Source organism: Motacilla alba, chromosome 12, assembly GCF_015832195.1.
Source record: "Motacilla alba alba isolate MOTALB_02 chromosome 12, Motacilla_alba_V1.0_pri, whole genome shotgun sequence".
Taxonomy (NCBI): domain Eukaryota; kingdom Metazoa; phylum Chordata; class Aves; order Passeriformes; family Motacillidae; genus Motacilla; species Motacilla alba.
This window is the reverse complement of record NC_052027.1, coordinates 12,351,490-12,375,406: the sequence shown is the minus strand read 5'-3', so window position 1 is coordinate 12,375,406 and position 23,917 is coordinate 12,351,490. Positions and strand designations below refer to the sequence as shown.

The window sequence follows — 23,917 nt, the reverse complement described above, 5'->3', positions numbered from 1 at the left end:
AAATCGTACTTTAAATCTCATTCATGCCCAGGATGTTAATGTGATCCTGATCAACCATGAAAACTATCAGGAAGCTGCAATCTAAGGAGTCCAGTTCTAGGTTTCCAATACTCACCCATCTTCTGTTCAGAGCACTCAGTATTTACACTGCTTTTTTGGGCTAGGAAAGTTAAGCTTCCCTGAGCTTGAGGATAATTACTTTCTGGATCTCCAAGCTGGCCTATTCTTAGTCTACCTGGTTGAACCTAGATACCTTTGACTATTTCAGTTTTGGAGTACAATCTAACAAACACCTGCTCTAGAATCCAGGCCCTGCCCTTTGCTTTGCTGAGGATCCTGCAGCTCTGTCCTATTCCAACCATGAAGCATAATCAAATTACAACACCACTCCATCACACGTCTGTCAGCTCAGGGGGACAGCTTCATCAAGCAGCAGCCTTTGCAAGCTGAACAGCTTTGCTTACACAGGAGAGGGGAAAAACCAAGCAAACCAAACACACCCATCATCTAAGTCACATAACTAACAAAGAAAAAAAAATCAAACTCTTTATTTTTGTTTAAAAAAATACGTATTTGCAGTCATGTGCTAGTTATCATAGTTGTTACCAGTTTACATGGTTCCAAGAAACAACATAGTGCTACAGATTAAATAGTTAAGATAATTTAGGGTATGAATGGCCACTTAATAATTTCTGGATTAGAAATGCTTTTCACAGGGCGTGCAAAAAAAAAATTTGCAAACTAGCAATTAATGCTGAAGTGGTATAGTTTCTGTAACATATAAATACATTAAAGTTTTGGTCGTGAGTAATTGTATACAAAACATAACAGTATTAAAATACATTATTTTCATAAAAATACTGTTGTGACACTTTATATCTAAATAAGACATTTTTATAAAGATGGTATGAAATATTTGTTATACAAAAGCATGTTCTTATAGCAGGATTATGTCATAAGATTTGAAAAATTCTATCCAAGCACTTAAAAGCAGAGTCTTTTTTTTTTAATAACTGTGATCCACTTGACATGTAAAAGTATATGCTGTGTGTGCACTATAGCATTATGTTTGCTCTACTTGAAACTGGTCAAAGTACAACACTGCATGTGGAGCAGCTGAGTTCTTAAATACCACTGAAACTTGTTCAAGAAGATAAAACATCCCATTCTTGTTGCTTAATATGCAAGAGGAAGGTGGTCTTTATGCATGTCTACTGTATGCACGTACTGAGAATAATTTCATGCTACAATTTTTTTTTGCCAGTCTGACCTGTCCAGAGGCTTTTTTCAGCTGAAGCCAACATTTCCTCCCTCCAGCCTCATCACCTCCTCAAACACCTGACTGGGTAAGTCAAAAATAAAAAAGTTAAAAATGATAACAGGAGCTGACTGGTATGATCTCCAAGTGAAACAGACTGCATATCAGCTAACTCTACCAAAATTACCCATTTTAAAATCCCTAGTAGAACACCACAGCGTTCATTTCCTGTGATGAATACTGCATGCTTACATTTACATGAGTGATCCAGCTGAAATTCTGGATGTCAGCAGTTTAAAACCACAAATTAGTATATAATTACTTTAAGGCATGTAAGAGCACCCTGATAACTGACACTGAGTGGAAGAGACTTCCTTTCAGGAAATTTTTGTCAGCTGCCTTCTCTTCTCCACAGATGCTAAATCAGTATCATTTTGCAAAGATGCTAAGAATGGATCTGATCATTTCAGTTGCTCCTGAAACAGTTTTAAAAGCTGTGATTTCCCAGTAAAACACCTCAATTATAAGGCATTCTGGCCAAATCACGAATATGTCAGTTGGACTTAGCACTAGCTAAAAACTAAAAGTAAAAAACAAAGAAAAATAATCAGATACTACATCAACAGGACAGTACAGGATCAATATTGCCTACCCCTGAGAAGGACTGGGTGTAGCAGCACCATTGGAAAACATTCTGCAATGCCAGCACTGCACTGTAGTCCTATACTGTGGCCCAGCTTCATATGCCCACAGATTATTCTTAAGAGCACTTATTTCAAACAGTATTAGACACAAGAATCCCTTTAGTTGCATTGGTATTGAGTGGAAAAAACAGTGAAAATTGTACACTGGGCTATACTGTTAGTACAGTCCATTTGTAGTGTTAATGTACTGGCTTGGAGCTGTGTTCCAAGCTTGGTAAGCCACTGTCTTCTGTGAGACTACTTGCCTTCTGGTTTTTGGCACCAAAAAAGCCCAGTAGAAATCATGTTGTGCCAGTTTTGAGCAAGATGTCCTGTAAGTCATCTGGCAGTGCCAGGATAATATCATTGATATGTGTCTGCAGCTTTTTCAGCGTGTCAGTTTTCACAGGAAGATGTTCTCTGTCAGCCTGCAACTGCAAAAGTACCAGAAAACAAGATTTGTACTAAAAATGCAAGGTTACCTTAGGAAATATCAAAGCCATCTATTAGAAAATCTGGGAAATGAGTTCCTCATTTGCTGACTGAGTAGGAATTTGGACAACAGCAGGTTTCCTCAGCAACCACACAACAGTGAGAACACTGATTTGGACTTTCAGAAATAACTACAAAAATTGGTTTTCTTATTCCCTGGGGATTCAGCTCAGTCACAGAGTTCCAACTACTAATTAAAAAAACCCCAGCAATACAATGCTTCCAGCACAGCCAGATGATATTGGGAAGCCAAATAACTTTTCAGGCATGGCTGAAATTGACTGTTTTTGTTTTTAAAGCCTGAATAAATGACTGAATCTTTAAACTACCTAGACAGTGATGAATATTTTAATTTATGTACTTGCAAAACCAACTCTTTAACACTTTTATGTAACTAAGTCATGTTCAATTCAGTTACTTACCAGTTTATTTTTTAACTTTAAGACAAGATCCACTGTTTCTACCTCAGTATGCTTCTGACTCCAGAAAACCAAGTTCTAAAATAAAAAATTAGACATTGAATTATTTATGGTTACATATGTAATTTTCAAAAGAGGTCTTAATCTATACCTAATGTTCAGAATAGGTATTTTCATTATTCCTATGCCATTTGCTAGCCTTGTTTTACTCATGCACTGTCTTTACTGTGAACTACAAAATCTGCTTTATTTCCATGTTTGCCCAGTACTTCACCTAACAGCAAACTTGCACACAAACACAATACAAATAAATTAAAGGGGAAAAAAAAATCCTGCCAAACAGGCTGTTTGAGAAAGAGCATCTACAATGCCAAATGGCAGTGAATGATTACCAAATCAGAACTGCTAGCACAATGAAATGGTAAAATAGTTCAGGGCAGTGCTTACTGTTTCTAGGGCATTAAAGGAGATCACAGCTGATAACTAGTAAGATACAATCAAGTGAATTTTCTTATGGAAGTTCTGCTCCCCTACCCCCTTACGACTCACCTATGAAATACATTTGTTCATGTACAAAGAAACATTTATTTTGTGGGTCAAAAGAAAAAATAATAAAGGAGCAGAATGAATAATAAATTTGGAACACGTTTCCTATTCTTTGATTAAGTTAAAGTCAAATACAGTTGGATAGAGTCTAAGTTGTATAACTGACCTGCAGATTATTTGGTCTGCTCTATTTGAATAATCTGTTTGGATTTGCTGCATTTTTAGTGTTTGGGAATTGACAAGGCAAGGGATAAAAATAAATGGCTTTTGAGAAATAAACAGAGCAATTTGGTTTGTTTGCTTTAAAGCTGTAGTGTTGCCTTACTTTGTTTTTGTTCTTCTTATTCCCTCTCTGGCTGTACAACGTCTTGTCCTCTGGCAATTCCTTCCTCTATGAGTTGTTCCAACTCAAATTATATTGATACCCACTTCAGCTTAATTAAAGAACGGATCTTACAACATCAGAATGGTTATGTGGCATTTTGTTATATATAAACAGACTTCACTTCTAAGGTTTCCATTACTATGCATCAGTTGTAGGCTTATTTACTAAATATATCTGATTAGCTGTCAATTAGAATGTCAAATTCACTAAAGCTACAAACTATATTGTAACTGAAAATATGTTGTCAAGGATGCCAAGGATGGAAGCTGAATGGAGTAATATTGTCAAGTAAGAGGAAAAAGCTTTTTTTTGGAAGCTGGGTGTGTGTACTTTATTTTAAAATACACAACAAACCTAAAAGTAGGTTTTACAAAGGATGACAGTTGTTTTGACAAGTGAACTGTACTGCATATTGTTCTCTTGCTGGGTTAGTTCTAGCTTGTACTTGTTTAACAAAATCATGTTTTGCTAGATCAGGATTCACAAAACTGTCAACAATGTCACGTTCAACCTATGAAAACAGGAGTAAAACTGACTTGTGGGAGAATGTATTTTTATTACAAGATGATAAATATAATCATAAGCACACATTTTTCTAACCTCATTACAGAGTGCTTCTAAATGAAGGGCCTCTAACTTCTGTGTCATTTCTTTCTGCCGGCTCCTAAACCAACCATCAAAGTTTGGCGATTTCAAAAAATGCCTGGTAAAACACCAAAGAAAAATACATTTTATATTTAAGTACAATGTGGTAACAGGGTTTTCTACATCATCAAATGTAATTGTATTTGAGATTGAGCCAGATACTAGAACACTTTCTCTATATACTTTCAAAAAGATGTAATATTCCAAAGTAGAGATTAACATTAATTTTAGTAATTAGGACAAGGATTGAGAAACATGTGTCTGAAACACAATAAAGATTAGGGAATTTTAGGTAAAAAGAGATCAAGGCTCAGTTTGAAACAGCCTAATTTTTACATTTGTGTTTGACTGGAAGGAGGAATCAAGCTACAACCAAAAATAAACCCACAAATAACACTGATCTACAGAAATCTGTAAGGTTAGCAAAAAAGAGATTTAAGCAAGTAAAGTGTGCTTAGTCCTATCAATTTCTATTAAAGCATATATTCTAAAAGAAAGTCTTACTCAAATCAATCCTGATTGTAAGTTTTCTCAAGAAAAAAATGGCATTAATATTACTGATCTGTTTTAATTTAAATAATTTTTTATGCTGATGAAAGAAATTACCTGTAAAGTCCTATCCAATCTCCCTTTAAACCTGAGGTGAGCTGTGGTCCTGCTTTTTCCAATGTCTTCATGAAGTCATCTTGGCTAAACTGCCTCAGCTGTGGTGGACTCTACGGACAAAAAAAAAAAAATTAGCAGACCTTAATTTCTCTAATTACCAATTTCCAGCTCATTCAGATTACACTTCCTCACCTTCCAGGGTGATATGCATTTCTGCAAAGGCATTAAGCTTGCCACGTAACGTTCCTGGGGAAAGGAAAAGGAAAGGTTGTTTGCATAACCAGTATTAAAGACACCGAGTCCACATGTGTGTTTACTTATTGCTTGTGACCACAGCATTTTCTCTTCCCAGTGTTAGTACAGGGTGGGGATGTGCGTATTTACCACATGAGAAAACAAGAAGGAGCTTATCTTATACAGACTGCATTTCCCAACTCCAGAACTTTGAGCCAGTAAAGTTCAAGAAGGACACGAGGCAAAGAAGGATGGGAAGCAAATGCACACACAGAATAGCTATATCCTGAACTTAAGCCACTGGTAAACAATCTCTCTTTTCTTTGGAAACAATCCACGGGTACCTTTGTATTGTGGGTGATTCCAAGCAGTAACCATGCTGTGCATCAAGCGTTTGGAAGAGATTTTCTGAGTCCCTTACCCAAACATTAGAGTTAGAATTAACCCACAGAAGACTGTCTGAGCTGTGGACATCTCTGCTCTAGCAAGGCTTGGTACAGGCACGGCCAGAGCCCCAAGGTGTCCAAGGCACAGAGAGTGGGGCCACTGCCAAGTGTCAGGTGTGACAGCAGGAGGCAGCTGTGCCTTGTGCTGGACCCAGGCTTGATTCCAGGGGCACACTGGAGAGCTACTGGACTTAGGGTAACTCCAGAAAAACTACTCCTTACTGCTTATGTAAAAACCCCACTACTCTAAGAACTCACTAAAGGAATAATGAAACTTTCCGTCAGTTCCAAGAAATAGCGCCGAAGTATCACACTCTGTGCTTCTGTAGGACGCTTCTGCTGGACTCCCTTAAAAAAACCCAAAACAACAAATCACAGTCAGTCTGTTACTCCAAAGTATGTAGGTAGTTGTGGTGGGTTTACTTTTTATGAATATTTATTGTCAATCTGTATTCGTTTGCCATATGCCCACACACAGCACTTCCTACCCTGAGCCAGGGAAGGAAAGCAACAGCATCAAGTTCTTTTGTACAGACATTTGTCTTTGCAATTATTGATTTTTTTTTTTATTTTCATGTAAAGAAACTCAAGGAAAGAAGCGTTTCTATAAAAAAGTGTTTGAAAACCAGTTAAAATCTGGAAGCTCTGATTCTTACACACCTCATGTGTGAGACTTTTAGACCAAAGAGACCAGAGTGGGGGTGGCAGAGGATGGAAAACCTCAACAGATGAACAGATAAAATACCTTTAATTCTCTAAATTATTAAGCTAACTTATTGAGGTCCACCATTCATACAGTTACAGAAGCTGCTAACAAGGCAGCAGTCCTTCTACATCGAGGATGTATATACATCTATTTTGTTTTGTTATGAACTGGGGCAAAGGAACCAGAATCCAGTTTCATTTCAATTGCACTAAGTGCAGCCTTATATGAAACCACTGTCCAACACTACACAAAATACACAAACCAGTTGCCATTAAGAACTGATCTACACCGTTACCTTTTGCAACTGCTTAACGATTTCTTCATCTTTGTTCAAGTATGGCTTGTAAGAAGTATAAACACCTAAAGAAAAAAAGCAGCATATAGCCACAGGAGACACTAGGTACACCTTTTAAAATGAAAACACTGGCAATTTAACTCTGAAGTTATTACCAGGTTTAGAGTCCAAAGTTTTTAGGTTCTTCAGTTTTTTCACTTTCACCTGCTTTGGAACTTCACCTGCCAAAACACATAAAGCCACCTCACTTGAAGACAATCTAATATTGTAAGAAACATTAGAAACATTGACAAGAATCCAAATATATATCCAGAAACACCCAGCAAACCTATGAATAACAGCAAACAGACTTTTCATTTCATGTAAGTGTCCTTGTTGAAAAGAAAAAAAAATACCTGAAAACCAACAAAAACCCAAAAAAGCAAAGAGTGAACCAAAAAAAACCCACAAACAAAACCAACCAAAGGATGATCTTCTGAATCCAAGCAGACAATTAACATACAGATACGTAGCATAGAATAATTATTTTCTTAATTTCATATTTTTATTCCACTTTCCCTTAGTGCAAATGCTTTTGGGAACAAATCTTTGGTACCTTGGCATAATTAAAATTTGTATAGAAGAAAATAAAATAGTAGCTATGGAGTAAGTGTTGTAAGAAAATTTCTTAAAATCTCCTTTGTCATAGGCCATACTAAGGGCTTTTGTTTTCTCAGTTTATCCTGCTCCAACCAGAAGAACTTAAACACTTCACAGTCTTGCAGCCTCGTCAGAACCTTCCTCCTAGATCTATTTGGATGCTTGACTTTAGAAATAGTAACAGTTACATTACTCTTGGAACTGCAGAGTGCAAGGAAAACGAAGAAAAAAAAACCCAAAAAAATAATCAGAATCCCTCTTTGTCCCCAAAGAAATAAAATATAAATTTTTAAAGATAGGTCAGACAGATACATCTCTAGAACTTCCTGACTAAGCATTTCCCATAGCTACATCAAAACTAGAATTTCATACTTGAAACTGTATATCAGATTTGAAGGCCACCTGTTTATATGGATTTGCAGAGTTTAATTAAGATTCTGCTTTCCAAACATTAGCTACACAGCAGCCAAGTAACTCTTCCCCACACTGCCCTAAGCCCCCACAGGTATTCTGACCATAGACAGTCATGGTATTTTGAAGTTAAGCAAAACCTTGCCTAATTATATTGAATACAGTACACAATCCTTTATTAATTCAGTGTACTCAGAAGTTAAAATTAAGTTCTTCTACAAAAATTAATTTTATGGTGTTTTATCTTAATTGCATGTTTATGCATTGCCACTGTCAGAAGAGCATAGTGAACCTGCAGCAGCAAACAGCTACATTCAGCAATTTCACACAATAATTACAGTGGTGGCAACTGACACGTTATCCAAACATTACATGAAAATTCTACTCAATCCTGTAAGGAAATCATCCAGACTGAACAATTAATAATTACTGGCATATTGCCAGATTAGAAATATATTATCAAAATATTGCCAACAACTTTTTAGATTCCTGTAACACTCAAATATAGCTTTCACATGGGTCTTGTATTCTGTGCTGGCTGTGACTGATTTATTATATTCTACTCACACTAAAATTAACATCAGTAATATATTATGTCTCATTTTAATACCTTATTGATAGAGATACAAATACAGGATTCTGTGAAAGGTAGAACATTATTACTAATGAGTATTATTATCTTTTGCATTTAAGATACTAGATTTTAAAAGACACAGAGCAGTCAAGATTCTAATTTCACTAGACAGTTTTACACCCACAAAAATTTAGTTAGCATTAAATTAAATAAATGGAACATAATTACATATGTTTGTAAAAAAATAAGCACACAGTTGGATCCCTTTGCACAGGATTGTAGAAAATATTTTCATTTTACCTGGAAGTTTGATATCTCCAATTCGGATAATGTGAGGCCAGTGCTGAAGTGTTTTAGCAAAAAAGGGATTTGTCACCCCTAGAATGACAGATGGCCTAGAAAAGTAATGACAATGTTTAAAATATGACAGCAAGAGCTTCAGCCTTAACAAACAGAAAAGGTCAACTTAAATTCTTAACTTGAAATTATTTTCCTTTGGTATTTAAGAGTTACATTTTAAATTGCACATAAGAGCACAAATGTTTATCAAAGTTTCAATGTTTTAGAAAACAAGACAGGTATCTTAAAGTACAAACAACAACAATTGCTGTTGAATAGAATAAAAATGACATCATCTGCTTAGACTTGGCTAAATTCTGCCCACTTGCAATGGTGAGAACAGCACATTATATGTTATTTGGGTTTTGTGATGTGTTGGGTTTTGTTTGTGTTGTTTTTTTTTTTTTATGAGCAGGAATCTGACCAATATTTGAAAGACAAATTGCTACTTTTCAAGGTTTGATGATAACAAACTCTCAGTACTTGAATGTGCATGTCATTAAGAAAATGAGACACTTAAAATCCCACTTGCTTTAAGCAGCTGTTATCAAGTGATGCAGCACAAGCACTTTAAGAGCACTGTGCCCCAGCTCACGCTCTGCCAGATTTTTCTGCCTGCTCTGTGCTTGGCACATGGCTTGGGGGGTGCACAGGGGCACACAGGGAACAAGAGGCAGTAAGAGCACAGTGCTGCTGCTGCAGCATGGGCCTGCAAAATTTGGGACTTATAGCACTAATATGATGAGGTATGAACATGTTTTTTAATAGAGTGGTTGCCATCCATTTTACTGTCAAACATCAGCTAAGGAATGCAGCAGTAAGTCTCACTCAAACTGCCATCTCAAAAATAGTTTATCATCATTTTGTTAGACTGGTCTCAGAAATCCCAAACACTTTCTGTACACTACCCAGAAGCTTCCCTGCTCCCCTCGATTATTAAGATAATAAAAGACACAGAATTGGCATCATTTGGATTCTTCACCTTCTTAGAGCCATGGTTTTAAAAACCTATTTCTAATCTTTCCAGCTTTTTGTTTTCTATAAGAAAGTCAGGGCAATTTCAGCTCTGTTTCAAATACTAATCCCTGTAGTGACCAACCTTTCTATTTTGCTACAGAGGAGTGGATGGAATTTTGAAACATGGGTTACTAAAGTTTAACCAAATTCTTCCTGGAATTATTTTTAGAAACTAAATTACATACTGCATAACCATTCCCATGGAACACAATCTAAAACATATTGCCTGTGTTTATGTGTTTCACCACTGCTCTATCTCTGGCAATACACCAATTGAGAGGAACACTATAGTCAAAAAAACAACAAAGCAAACAAAGTCCAAATCAACAACCTCTGCCTGTTCTGACATTAGAAGAAATTTATCTATTAAAAGATCACTGAATCTAACAAATGCACTCCATTCCGAAATCAAGCTGTATTTAAATAACATATATTAAGAAATACTGGAGGTGTATGCTCTCAAAATAAAAGCAGAATTTAAAAAAAAATGAAGGGTGAAAAAAATGTGTCTTTAAAGCAGTTTCAAACATCACTAGTTTTGGACATTCACACTCTTAAAAAAAATAATTTCTGACTTATTTACATTAATAACCTAATAAATTTAGTGAAGCGATATTTGATTTTTAATTTGTCTCAACTAGCATTTAGCTTTAGAAAATAGCTGTAAGGATGTTGAATTCTACAAGTCACTTTGTTTAGCAGTTAATTAAAAATTAAAACACAGCAGAATATCCCAAGGAGCTGCTCTGGAGCTGGTGTTGCACAGACAAACCCTTATGAAAAAGCAAGAACTTTCCTTGGGTTCATACTTGCAGTTTGACTTATTCTGTAGAGAAGTATCCTATGAAAGTCAAGCCTAGTTTAATTATGGCATTGTTTTGTAACTTCTTTCTCTTATTTAACTGGAATAAAAACTTACATCAGCTAATTACTGCACTTTGCATGATAATCTCACACAAAAAAAGAAAACAGTCTAAACCTAATTCTCTAATGATAGAAATCCAGAATAGTTAAACAGTATTTTAATACAAAATCATGGTTATGAGTGGCTTTGAGCAGCATCCTCTCCAGATAGTTTGATTTACTTACGGGGCTTGTGTGCGAGTTGTGTATTCTTTGAATTCACTGTCGTGGATGGTGAAATATGGCCTGAAATCACTGCAGTACTTCAGTGGGGAAATACAGCTGCAAGGTACAAGAAGGATGAGCTTGGTTTATGTACTCAGTGCAAACCTTCATGAAAGACACAAGCAAATCTAAAATTTGTAATGCTTTATCACACTCAGATCGAATGAAGGTCCACTCAGCTGGAATCTTACACTAACTCCCTTAGCCATAGTTAGAAAGCTCTACTACGTTTACCTAACAAGGGCCAACACAGTTTCTGAAGATTCTGCTGGTGATGGTGCCATCACAACAAGTGGTTCTCCCAGCAGCACCAGCTCCCAGAGCATCTGAATGTGGAAGAACACCGGGCAGAAACACCTAGAAACAGATTGAGGTATTTTAATACATTTGACATCATAAAATGCGTATTTCTTCTGGTTAATAAAGGCATAAAGAAGAAGTTTGTGGTAGTATTTTAATAGTAATTTGAAGAATAAAATACTCTTGTAAAATGGAACATTTAATGAACTTGCTTATCTATTGCAGTTTCAGCCTGTATATTGTCAAAACTGTGTTTTAGCAAACTTTACAGAAAAAAAAATAAAATCAACACTGATAAATGTTAGCTTACAAGCCATGAGATATGTTAAGGAACTGTCATAAATCAAAAACATGTGGGAGTTCACAGCTAGGAATTAATCAGTCCAAACTCCTACCTGAAAAGATCTACTTCATGAACAGTCGGTAAAGCCATGGAGATCTGAGCATCTGCCTAAAAGACATCGCAATGCTTGGTTTTTAGTCATCAGAACACCTAGGTATTAAATGAAATGGTTTCCCTTAAATGCTTACAGACAGTAGACAGGATATAGTCTAATTATTCATGTACTGCTGCAGTATATAGTACATTATCTCCACAACTACCTGTGTGTTCTATGAGCAAGAGATCTCCCAAGACACATCCCCCACCTCCCCCCCACCATTAACAGGATGTGGCTTTCAGTCCAGAAAATATATAAAATACTGAAGCTCTTTTGAACAATTGCACATGAAGACACAGACAGATTGGTTCTATAAACATCTTCTAAGGCTAAAGACTTTTAATTCTGTATTCATCCTCAAAAAAACCCAAACTATCCAAACATTAAAAGGATGTTCAGGTTAGTAATTGTGTCAGCCATCTATCTTCTTCCAGGACCTAGATACCTCTCCCTGCTTAGGGTAACTGGAACAGAATATCCTTTCTATGAAGAATCCAGATCTGGCCTACTCCAATCAAAGTTTCAAAGATTGTGGATTTCATTATTATCATAGTATATGACAATTTGCTACCAATCTTTTCTAACTAAGAAGTTGAAAGAATGAAAGCAGATCTCCAGCTTTGTCTGGGCTATACACAGTATCAGTATCTAATCACTACCTGGTGCATATTCTGCACTATCGGTGTTGTTCCAGGCTTGTCACGATATGTTGGAATCCGCAACTTGGAAAGAAAAAGAAAGATTTAATTTCCCTTGTATTGAACCCAGCAGACACTTAAAATGCTGACTTAGAGAAAATCTGTAATACTTTGAGAGGATATACTACAGCATAATGCTTATTAACTCTACAGAACTTCCACCTACAGAATTTCCAATTGCAAATTGAATAATGGAATATGAAAATAATACTCCAGTTTAAAAAGAGATTATTAGTAAAGTACGTCAAAATTGTTACTGTAATTTCAATAAAAATACCTCTAAATTTTGGAAAGAATGATCTGAAATAAGGTCTTGGAGGTCTAAGATGATACAGAATTACTTTTAGAAAAAATTCTCTCCTAAAACATCAAGATGTTAAGCCAAGTGAGACTTGCCAGAATCCAAATAGTCTGAACATAAGTATGCTTCTCTGGCCTCACAGTTTCCATCTGTATGTCTTGAGTACTACAAATTTAATCATAGTGGAAGCTGGTATGCACAAATGGATGCCATTTACACACAACACTTAAAACTGCCCGAGCAGTATAAAAACCAGGGACAATATCACTGGACAGTAATTATGGCTTTACTCAGTTTAGGAATGCAATTCCAGTTCTCGTGGGTAAGAATTATTGATGAGGTAAATGCAGGCAATACCCAAAGAAGACTTATCTGACACTCCTCATCACCCAGCATCCAGAACCATTCTATTAAATTTCTGCTTTTAGTATAGTTTCAGAAACTTCTTTCTCTCCCTGGTGATGCACACATGTCTTTCCAAAAACTTGAGAGTATCTGCTGAGAATTTACTTCTGCCTATAACCTCCAACTTCATCAAATCCATTTAACTGCACTTCATATGGATTATGAAATTTATACAACTCCCAGAGGCCCAGTTCTTAACCACTGTTTAAACTCAACAGTTCTTCACTATGCCCTACATACAACTTCTTTAATAGCTTTCTTCAGGCATATTTCACTGCCATTAAAAAATATAAACAGTACAAGCAATTATTTCTGGTGTGCGGGACAAAAAAGATTTTTACTCGTCAACTTTCAAGAATAAGAATGATTTTCATTAATATATTTAATTTGCTTGACTGGAATTTAACTTTCAGTATTTTCAAGTGCTACTTTATGTTTGATTTGACAAACATAATTAGCACTAAAGTCTCCTAGAATGCAAATTCCAGAGGGATAATACAGACACTGCAACTAGTAGTTGCATTGAAACATCACTTTTTAGTAATTACTAAAATTAAATATTAACCTAAGCACTATAAAAGATCTTCCCCTCCTCCCCTCAATTAAAGCACCTAATCAAGATCTCCCAGACCTTCACTCTGAGTGCTGTAAACATCCACTCCTGTTTGGAAGAACAGGACAAGGAAAACAAGGCACAAGGCAGTACTGCACAGTGGAGGTGGGGAAAAGGCGTACAGTGAAAGGTGGGGAAAACACCCTCAGAGAGGAACAAGTGCAGGAGTCCTTACCTTTATTATAAGACCCATAATAGGCAACTGCAGAACTTTCCCTGGCACTGGTGGTGGCCAACGATCAATGTCACTACAAACTGAAAGAAAAATACCAGAGTTTCTGCAAGCTATAAACCATGATCACAGAGTCACCTTTGTGCGCACTGCAACTTGAAATGAGTGCTGATAATCCACTGCACTGCTACTTGTCTCTCAATCACACTAAAATTTTACAGCCTTTTGGACATTATGTATTACTCCATTAGAACTAAAAAGATTTTCATTTCAAGAAAACAGTGTTCTCTGGTCTTCCATTTTTTGTAGCAATGAGACTTAAAATTAGTTGAAGAAATATTATCTGAGAAACCATGAAAGTACACACTAAAAAAATTTGAAAAGGCACCTCCATTTATGTATATTGGCCACTGCAGAAGCAATAAACACCAGGAGTTAAGGAAAAAGCTGGTGTGTAGCTTGGCTAGAAAGTTTTCCAGCATTTTCTTGTAAACCATTATGAATATAATAAATAATTTTCATAGTTTCTGCAGAGCTTATTTTGCTCATAATACAACTCTCAAGAAAACAGGTGACTGAAAAATTCAATTCTTTCATGGTTTACACACATTGTTGCTCAGTGAAAACACAAAAGCATGAAAGTTGTATGGGGCAGGCACAGTACATAAAACAGAGCTCTTCCAGGCAAAAAGCAAATAACTTTTCTATTTGTCTTTCTCCAGCCCTTTCAGCTCTGCACTGAGGCTGAGGCACCTGTTACCAGCGCTGCTCTGTCACTTTTTCCATTTGGTCAAAAAACAAACAAATCACACACACAAAAAACCAAACCTCAAGCAAGATGACATTTGTACAGTTGCTTAGCAAAACTTGTCAGACTGCCCAAAAGGACTTGGGTGGTGAAGAGTGCAAAGTAAGGATTGCCATCAGCTCCTTGTGCTCAACAGCTGGTCCTGAAACACACACAACCCTAGATGTGTTTCAGGAGGGACCTCCAACTCTCCCAGGGAAGATCCAGAATTCAATTAGCTCTGTTCAGTGATCTAGAAGTGAAGCTACTTTGCTAAAATTTCAACCCTCTACCTGCAAGAAGACAAAACCACAAACCAGAACACGACAGTGCTGTTTATTTCCCCAGAAGTACGTGATAGTGTAAGAGTACACCATTACAGGACACTACCTGCTTCCAGGAAAGCTTCACTTTTTTCAAAGTATTCTGGTGCTATTTGCTTAAGCATGGTACGAAAGAGATGGACATAAGGCAGCTTGCTGATGAGGACGAGTGACTGGAATAAAGAGTAACAAAACAGATTTTCAAGTCAACACTTTCCTTCAGTTCTACTGCACCTGTTACCCTCAGACAACACCAAGTGAGATTTCTCTCACACAGGCAAGCCAACCACACATCTGACTACAGGCAAACTGCAAACAACTCCCAAAACTTCCCAACTTTTTATTTTTAAACACAGACACAAAACTATCTCTTCTGACAGCAGAGCTGGAACATAGCATAGCTGATGCCAAATTAGACCAATTTACTATAAATTAGCAACTAATTTAGTTAGAGAGCAAGACAGTTTTCCTGTTCCTCTGCAGTCACTGAAAAATAATTTCTAAATTAAGATTTTCCTAAAAGAACTAAATTACCTTCTGGAAATAGCCTCTTTTTAATGATTTGTCTCGAACTTGTCTGAAATACACATAGCCATAGTAATATGCTGAGTCTTTCTGCAAAAGAAAGGAAAGAATTCAACACAACCACCTGTTACTGCCCTCCTTTTTGAAGCATCCAACATGCAGTTTAAAAGCCTATTCCCCTGTGAGCTCTAAAGTTGATTAGATACAATAAACTCAGAAGGATTACTGTGTTTATTAGCATTATCTTTTTTTAGTAAGTACTTCAAAGAGAAAACATCATCATGGGGAAACAGCTGTGCTTTCTGGCTTTACTATTTTTATATCTACATTCTCTTCACACACTGTGAAACCAAAACCAGAAATAATTTCTTGAGTAATAAATCAACTTTTATAATTCTGCAAAGTAGCACTAAAAAGATTTTAGCAATTAAAAACCTTAAAAGCTCTGACTTGAAGAGATAAAACCTAGTGTTTCAATGTATTAGTTTTAGAAAAGATTCTTGGATTATTAAGGAAGTAGGCTGTCACAGTTCAAAGACAAGACATCAGCTTCATCCTTCCTACAAACAGGAATTCAAGTATTTGCCCCATAAACAGAACTGAACTGAGTTTGAGAATCAGGCTCCCAGAGGCTTCAATATTCCCTATGGACATGATGAGAACAACTTTTGGCCACCACCTCTTTCAGATAACTGCTCCAGCTTCAAAAACTGAAGGGTAAAAACTGAGACTGCCCAAGTTGCTTGAAATTGTTTAAATTAAGTTATAAAGCACTTCATATTTCCACAACAGTAATGGTTCTTACAATTTCATCTACAGGTTTCTAGTCAAAAATGAAATAGATCTGGGCTTCAATTTAATTCCTTATAATCCAAAATCCATACTGATAAAACAAAGAATAGTTAATGAAATTATTATTATTATTATCTACAACAAACATGGGTTTTGACTTTCAGGACATCCAGCTCAGAGATTTTTCTTTTCAAATGTTATATTTAAAGGTGAAGACCCACAAATTAACACTACCCAAAAGAAATTTAACTTCATTTTTTCTCATTTCCAACCTTTAAGTAAACTGGTAGATCTCTGTCCAGTTGGTCCAGAAAACAACACACTGAGACTTTCCTTCCAGGAGACCGTCGGAATCTAAAACAAAACTGTGTGTCCCCAAGACAACCTACACGGGGAAGAGATAAATGACAGACAGTATTCTCAGTTTGAGCCTTGTTTAACATGAGCACTTGCTTACAGCCAAAGAGGTATCAGAGTCTTGGTTCATTTATCTTGCTTTGCCCTTGTGAACATTAATATATTTATAATTTTATAAGTGGATAATTTGGCATCTTTGCCAACAGTAAATATACTTCTGCAACCAGGAAAAAAAAGTCCCTGCCTCACAGTGACTATCGTGTCCTCAAACAGGTCAAATGGCTTTTCTCCTACTGCCCTGACCCACTTCATTGGCATGCCTGTATAGCTTTGATCACCTTAGCCATGTCATTGCTCTGCTACATGGCTGCACTTTACCTCTTTTTCTGACACCATACAGTTCATACAGAAGTCACACTGTAGGAGTGTGTTATGCTGATCTCTAACTCCACAGGCAGGTCAGGGATTCATCATTTTGAAAGTTGCAAAGCTCATTGCTGAAAACTGAGAGAAATTGAGTAGGACTTCCCAGTAATACCTCCAAGGAGCTAAGTTTTCCTTCATTTCTATCAAAATGAATTTCTTAGAGAAAAACATAACTAATTCCCTGCGAAACTGTTTCACCAGACTTTCAAGTTCCATTTCACCTTCTCTTTCAGTCACACACATTCTGCTGCAACAAGCAGAGACAGCCCAGCCCCTGAGCCAGACGCACTGGCTGAGCAGAGTGACACTGACATGCACAGAGCACCCAGCTCCGAGCCTCAGAACCCCCTGAAGCTGCAGCCAGAAACCTCCATGCACCAAGACAAAACCAAAACCAGCCAAACATGGTGACATTCCCAACATTCAATTCAAACAGGTAACAAGCGCTCAGCGAGGATGCAACAATAAGAAAAACCACAGCACATGCCAATAACACTGCACTAAATATTTGCTTCAACTTTTCAAGGCTCATTCCCTTCATCCAAAGGAAAAAAGCCCTCATGAACTATTATAAAAACCTACACACAGAAGACCTAAATTACCCTTAATCATTATTATGTTCAAATATCATTCAGAATATGATGTCTTCTTATTTAACAAGCTCTTGCAGAGAAGATTGGTGTCTATTCTTTTTTCAATTATCCATGCAGAGAAGGTAAAGCATTGTTTTAAAATAACTGTACTGCAAAACTCAGCTAAAAACCACAAGTGTTGTGATCTAGGAGCTCATTAAATCAATTTTTTCCACTAAATTCCCAGCCACAAGTACTGGAATAATATTTCTTTGTAGTATCAAGAGAAAAAAAAGTTGAATTAACCTTTTGAGCCATGAAAACCTGGGATGGGCTGACCTCAAATTTAGCTGCAAGCTAATAACTTCCTTCAGTGCTCTATTATATAAAGCTTTTCTTTTTATGCTAAGGCTTATCATGAAAAAAATAAATCCTAACAGACAGGATACACTTCCAGCCTTGTGGAAGGCAGTTTTTACACAGGTTATTCCCTCTACATCATTTGAAACTTAAGCCTACCAAGAATGATCAAGAACCAACAGTCCTTAATAGGGACATTATGAAAAGCAAAAAAGTGGAATTTGTCCCTGCTGAAAGTAAAACCTCCTCAATATATACCTATTCTGCCTGAAGCAGCATACTACACTCTTATTTGAAAAAACACATGAAAAACTTGTAAGAAAGCAACCTTTGCTCCTAACACATGATTCTGTACCTTCAAGACACCTTTTAAAGACTGAAGATACTTATAACCATACTTACTCTACCATGAGAGTTGTTAGAAGACACAGTTAACTCCTATTTCAGTAACAGAAAGAAGCTGTGCCTCTATTTCCATACAGAATAGCAAGAACAGAGAAAATACCTTAATTTTAGTGGCATTTAGACAAAGGAGAAAAACTAGCCAAAATACTTTGTAGAATTACCTAAGAGAGAGCTCACACCCATTAAAAGCACACATCTGCATCACTCCCTATCCAAGCTGTCATACTGCAGAGCATCCAAAAGCTCAGAGCCAGTGCAGTTACAGGCACAATGCTGGTCCTGCAAGTTTTGACTTCTGTATAGAAATAAATGTGAAAGGAAGTGTCTGAACTTCTGTAATTTCTTTTTGCAGGTGGTCCAATCCATCAGCCACATGTCCCAGTTTCTCCTTGGCAGCAGAAGAGCAGAAGTTTAGATTCGAGAATAATTTAACAAGCAGGACCACACACAGCCACAGGCACAGCAAGAATGGGGATAGAACAATTATGAAAGGAAAACCTCAGCTTTCTAAATGCTTTTGAATTTAAAAGTCAGTTTCACTGTTATGAACTTAGAAAATACACATTTAGTCCTTTATGAGAAGAGGGTTCCATATACTTCCATTTGATTTATTAAATCCTTCAAATTCCATGCCTACTCTCCTCTCTACAGTGACAATACTATTATTTTGTTTAAAGAGCAAGATTAAGATGTTCATTCTTTACTTGCCAAGTATTCTGAAACGTCTGCACAAATGTCATCTGGAAGGTCTTACACACTTACATAAACCAGAGAAGAACGCTCAGACCATACTGCAATGCAGACAATTGCAGGTTTATATTTAACCTTAGCCGCAACATTTCTGTATTGCAATGTTAATTAAGAGATATAAATACGTATTCGATCTAAAGCCCAGAATACATCCTGTAAAATTCTTTTTTAACACAGTTTAGTGCAACAACAGAGTGAAGAAAGCACTTACCTGAATTAGAATCTGGAAAAGACAAATAGCAAATATTGGTTTTCTAAAGGGTAGGGAAAAGAAAAGAGAGCTGTTATATTTCCTGAGATATAATATATTTATATTTCCTAAGCTAAAACTAAATTATATATAGCAACTATGACTTACCTCTTTATCTGTGAGTTTGGAATGTGGAGGATATATCACCTACAGGAAAAAAACAGTATTATTTTATTTGAAAATAAGCTGGGTACAAGCAGTAAGTTTCCATTAAATATTTTAACAGTACAACTCTTGAGCCCCTTCCCAGCTGTAGAACATTTTCAATTGTAAGCTATTAATATCAGGTCTCAGTTCTTATCTGAGAAGAGATTTTTTGTGCAAAAGGTCTCAAAGGAGAGCAAGATTACAGCATTTAGATTTAACTTGTACGTGCAAAATGCAGTAGATTATTACATTTAAAGCAAACACACATTATTGTCTGAAATCTCTTGCAATCCAAAGTTAGGCTGGAGCAACGAAAATTCAACCAGAAAAACATGATCTATTACCAGCTCTTGGAGGATGAACACCAGTCCCTAATGACAACTGTGGAAGCTCAAGGAATAAACTCCAAGTCATGGCTTTTTGTACTCACAGAAAAACAAACAGATCATGTAGTAAGTTTGCACAACACAGAAATCAAAAATGATGCAACACAACTAAGATGCGGAAGCACAATTATCTCAGAAAAGAAAGGATGTACAAAATCAGTGATTATGCAAGCAGGTGGGAATAGAATACACAGGAAAGAGGACAAACCTCAGACACCTAAATTTCACCCAAAAAGGTCCTCAAAACAACCCACAACCCACTCCAAAACTCCAGAAATGCATGGCTAGCTTATAAGCAGAGGAAATGTGACATAAATTCCAGGATTATGTTTCAAAGAAGGTTTCAGGGCTTCCAAAGATGGGACCTAGTCGAAGAGCAGAAGTTCAGTGCAGGAACAGCAGCTTCATGTAGTCCTCATCTTACATACAGCTAACGTCCCATTAGTTCATTTAATCTTGTTCTACTAAATGTAAGTAAATTTATTTCCTGCTAACACAACACTCTCCCACTCTATAGAAAACAACAGCTATACCCGCTGGCTGATCTCTGACTAAGCACCTTTCTGTTCTCCAGCCAGAAAATCTCCAGTGCATTTTTTTCCCCTCAGTCTCCTATCAAATGATGTCCAGCTGTGTAAGACATTATTAGCACAACTGAAGCTGAAAGCAAACACCAGTGGAACACCTGCATTCTGCACGTAGCAAACCAATCACTGTCTCTTTTCCAACTCTTAATACTCTCCTTTGTTATCTTACGCTAAGCAGCTGCACACTAAATGTAACTTTCAGAAGCTGAATGATGCTGAGTTATCCCCATTTAGTCAGAAGATGGGCATATAGACTCGAATTCATACTCATTCTCCTCACTAGCCGGTGTTTCTTCCCAGAATTCCTACATAAACTGAAGCTAATTATTCTTCCTGCAGCTACATGCTGGGAGGAAAAAAAAATAAACCAAAAAAAAAAAAAAAAAAAAAAAAAAAAAAAAAAAAAAAACCAAAAAGAAAAACCCAAAACAAAATAGGCCTTAGTTCTGTAGACATTTTAAGTCTCATTTTATGCATCCAGTTAAATTAATGTGACTATCAACTGAGAAGTCTCAGCCAGGACAGAGGCTGTGCTTCCCTCAGCACTGAGCACAACAGCTGCCCAAGTCACAGGTTATACAGAAACTTCTGTCTTTGTTGTTAACACCAGCTTATAACATCAAGGGAATAGAACTCAGGTAATTAGCACAGTATCCTGGTTTTATCTGCATTTCTTTTTGGCCAACGGTTATGTATTTTACATACTGTAACAGCTTGGTTGAATTTTAGGCCAGTCTGCCATGCATTTAGGCTGGGACCCCTTTACGGCAAGAGAAAGAGAAAGAAAAAGACACTTTCCCTGCAGACCAAGAGTTTGCTGCGCAGTCACATGGTGAACAGGGTGAAAGAGGATGTGAAACTGATCCGAACAGTGATTCTTCACCCCATTTCCCAGCACTGTGAGCTCCCCGTGCCCTCCCCCAAGCAGTGCCACAGCTGTCCCTGCCCTCCCCAAGCAGTGCCACAGCTGTCCCTGCCCTCCCCAAGCAGTGCCACAGCTGTCCCTGTCCCTGCCCTCCCCAAGCAGTGCCACAGCTGTCCTTGTCCCTGTCCCCCCCAAGCAGTGCCACAGCTGTCCCTGCCCTCCCCAAGCAGTGCCACAGCTGTCCCTGCCTGTTGCACAGAGGGCACGGCTGGGAGTCGCAGCCGTAGCTGTGACACTGCCAGGGGCCGGCACCCAGTTGTGCTGAAGGAAAACGCTTCAAACCCGCAGAGAACCTTTTCGCACACCTCAGCGACCTGGAGAACGCTGTTAATTATGAAGATCATTCACATTCTCCTTATTATCACATTTTTAACACCTCGATGCTATAGAAATTAGCACTATTCGTATGCAAAGAAAACCGACGGTGTACTTCATCCAAATCCCGGGACGCGATGCAAACCATTAAAAAGCGCCCACTGCCAGCACAAGCAGCACCGTGAGCAAAGCCGCACCAGCCTCACCCGGGACAGCCGAGCCCTTCACCGGGGCGCTGCCCCGCTCGCCGCTCCGGGGCTCCGCACAACCACGCTTCCTCAAGCACGGCCGAGCTTCCCCCGCCTCTGTGCAACACCGGGGCCAGAGGAAGCGCCCGATTCCGGCGGGGCCCCGCCGCAGCCCGCGGGGCGAGCGCTGCCCCCCGCCCGCCGCCGCACGTACCTCCACGGCCTGGCCCAGCTCCAGGTCGAAGCCCACCACGCACACGCAGTGCAGCCAGGCTGAGAAGCGGTCCCAGGGCAGCAGCGACAGGCACTGGTCGGGACTCTCCGCCTCCGCATCTTCTGCGGCCACCTCGGCACCGCCCGGCCCCGGCCCCGGCTCCGGGCCCCGCTCCCGCCGCGACATGGCCCCGACCCCGGCCCCGCCGCGCGGAGTCAGGTGACTCGCGTCGCCCCGCCCGCTCCCCCCGGAGCCGCTCGGAGTGGGAGGGGCCAAGCGGGCACCGAGGGGAGGCCGAACCATTCCTGCGGGGAGCGGGGGGGGTGGGGGCCGTAGGGAGGGAGCGCCCCCGCGCGGCCCGCCAGGGAAGGGCTGCGGTGCGCCCGGCCCGGCCCCTCCAAGCGGGCCCCGGGCGGGCGGAGCTGCTCGGGCCGGGAAAGCGGCTCCGCTCTCGGGGTGCGGACACCGCGCCCGGCCCCGGGGAGCCCGCCCCACCGGCGCTTAGCGGGGTGCTCGCGAGGGCAGCTCTGCAGGCAACGGATCCATCCGCTTTCTTTTCTCTTTGACGTGTCAGTGACAGCACCTGCTGGGGGCCGCCGTGGCCGCCAAGTAATTAACAGGCGTGTCTCCATCGTGTCTACGCACCGCTGAGCACGGCGCGGCAGGGAGATGGAAATACCCGATGGCTGGACAGCTTCACGCTCACAGGAAACTGGGATAATTAAAAAAGCATCCAAATCTCTTAAACCCTCTTTTATTGCCTTAGCTAAAGCCCAAGCTCTTTAATAATGTAAGAGCTTTCAAATATTCTTTTAGCACAGTCCAACAGCTATTTATATTTCATTATGAAACGTTTTGTAGAGTTAAAAGTGCTAAATAGCTACTTTATTTAACAAAAAAGAAAAAAAAAAAAGAAAAATAAAATATCATGCATTCACCTCTCCCAAAACTCCTGACCTCTTTTAATTTAATTATTCACACTAGACTTTTGGTTGACTGCTACTAGAATAGCTTCAGTAGCAGTAGGTGTAGATGAGCTGCTACCGGAATCACTACATGCCATTTTTTCTCCAGAACAGGAGTTGCAAATATTAAAACCAAGATAATATATCTATACATACTTAAAAGAAAATGTAGGACTCCTTAGATGCACTGTTTCCTTAAGGCAAATTAACAACATTTGTTTATCTATCAGAAGCAAACTGCTAGAAATTAAAGTATGCTTTGATCATTGGAGTAATTTTCTAGACAAAAGACGAACAAACATATAACTCAGACAAAATTATAACACACAAAATTATCATGGTAATGACTTGAGATACAGCGGCCTTGAGTTATCATAAACCATGAGTAGCAAAGTGAATGTTAGATACAAACTGAGATAGGAATGGCGTTCTGCAGTGTGCAGCCTCGGGCAGGGCTCTGTGGGAAGGTTCTTGCTGTCTCCAGCTGCTTCAGGTATTTTACAGTGATACCATGCAAGACTCAAGGATTTTTCAAGTAGTTAACTCCTAAATTCTGTAGAAGATTACTCTCAACAAAAAGACATGACTAAGACTGAACTTAATCAAGTTCAAACTCAGTGCAATGAGTCTCAGTGGATTTCATTTGCTGTTTCTATTTAAGAACCTAAATGGCCTGGCCAAAAGCTTTTATCACTTGGTTTAAGAAAAGATTTCATGTCACTGCCTCTTATAAGCCTTCCCTTGTTTATATTCTTGCTGTCATGGGCAAACCAAAAATTTTAGCTCTTATCATCATGCATGTTCTTCTAGTTTTTGCTGGCCCCTTCTTAAATTTCCATGTGAATAAAAAAGTGTAAGTGTATCTATGTAAAATAATAAGAATAAAGTACT

The 23,917-nt window shown here is 38.5% G+C and overlaps 1 protein-coding gene across 1 annotated transcript; it reads right to left on the bottom strand.

Annotated features, from left to right (window-relative positions):
• Positions 1–528: 528 nt before the first annotated feature.
• On the bottom strand, positions 529–22,379 carry DENND6A (DENN domain containing 6A). Its single transcript, XM_038149208.1, has 20 exons — positions 22,062–22,379; positions 19,408–19,446; positions 19,261–19,303; positions 16,452–16,564; positions 15,397–15,477; positions 14,930–15,035; positions 13,756–13,835; positions 12,223–12,285; positions 11,519–11,574; positions 11,058–11,180; positions 10,785–10,880; positions 8,640–8,734; positions 6,871–6,936; positions 6,716–6,780; positions 5,973–6,062; positions 5,227–5,280; positions 5,035–5,144; positions 4,384–4,486; positions 2,856–2,930; positions 529–2,375 (listed from the first exon to the last, which is right to left on the bottom strand). The coding sequence occupies exons 1-20, from the start codon at positions 22,362–22,364 to the stop codon at positions 2,244–2,246; spliced, it is 1,893 nt and encodes a 630-aa protein (XP_038005136.1). The 5' UTR covers positions 22,365–22,379; the 3' UTR covers positions 529–2,243.
• Between the last annotated feature and the right edge of the window lie 1,538 nt (positions 22,380–23,917).

What these genes read in the sequence shown, in the direction of transcription:
- DENND6A (XM_038149208.1), bottom strand. Translation starts at nt 22,364, where the DNA reads ATGGTTCGGCCTCCCCTCGGTGCCCGCTTGGCCCCTCCCACTCCGAGC. An exon ending in AAAGAGGCTATTTCCAGAAG is followed by an intron (nt 15,036 to 15,396) that starts GTAATTTAGTTC and finishes TCTTTATTCCAG; the next exon opens with TCACTCGTCCTCATCAGCAA. An exon ending in AAAGTTTCATTATTCCTTTA is followed by an intron (nt 5,281 to 5,972) that starts GTGAGTTCTTAG and finishes TCCTTTCCCCAG; the next exon opens with GAACGTTACGTGGCAAGCTT.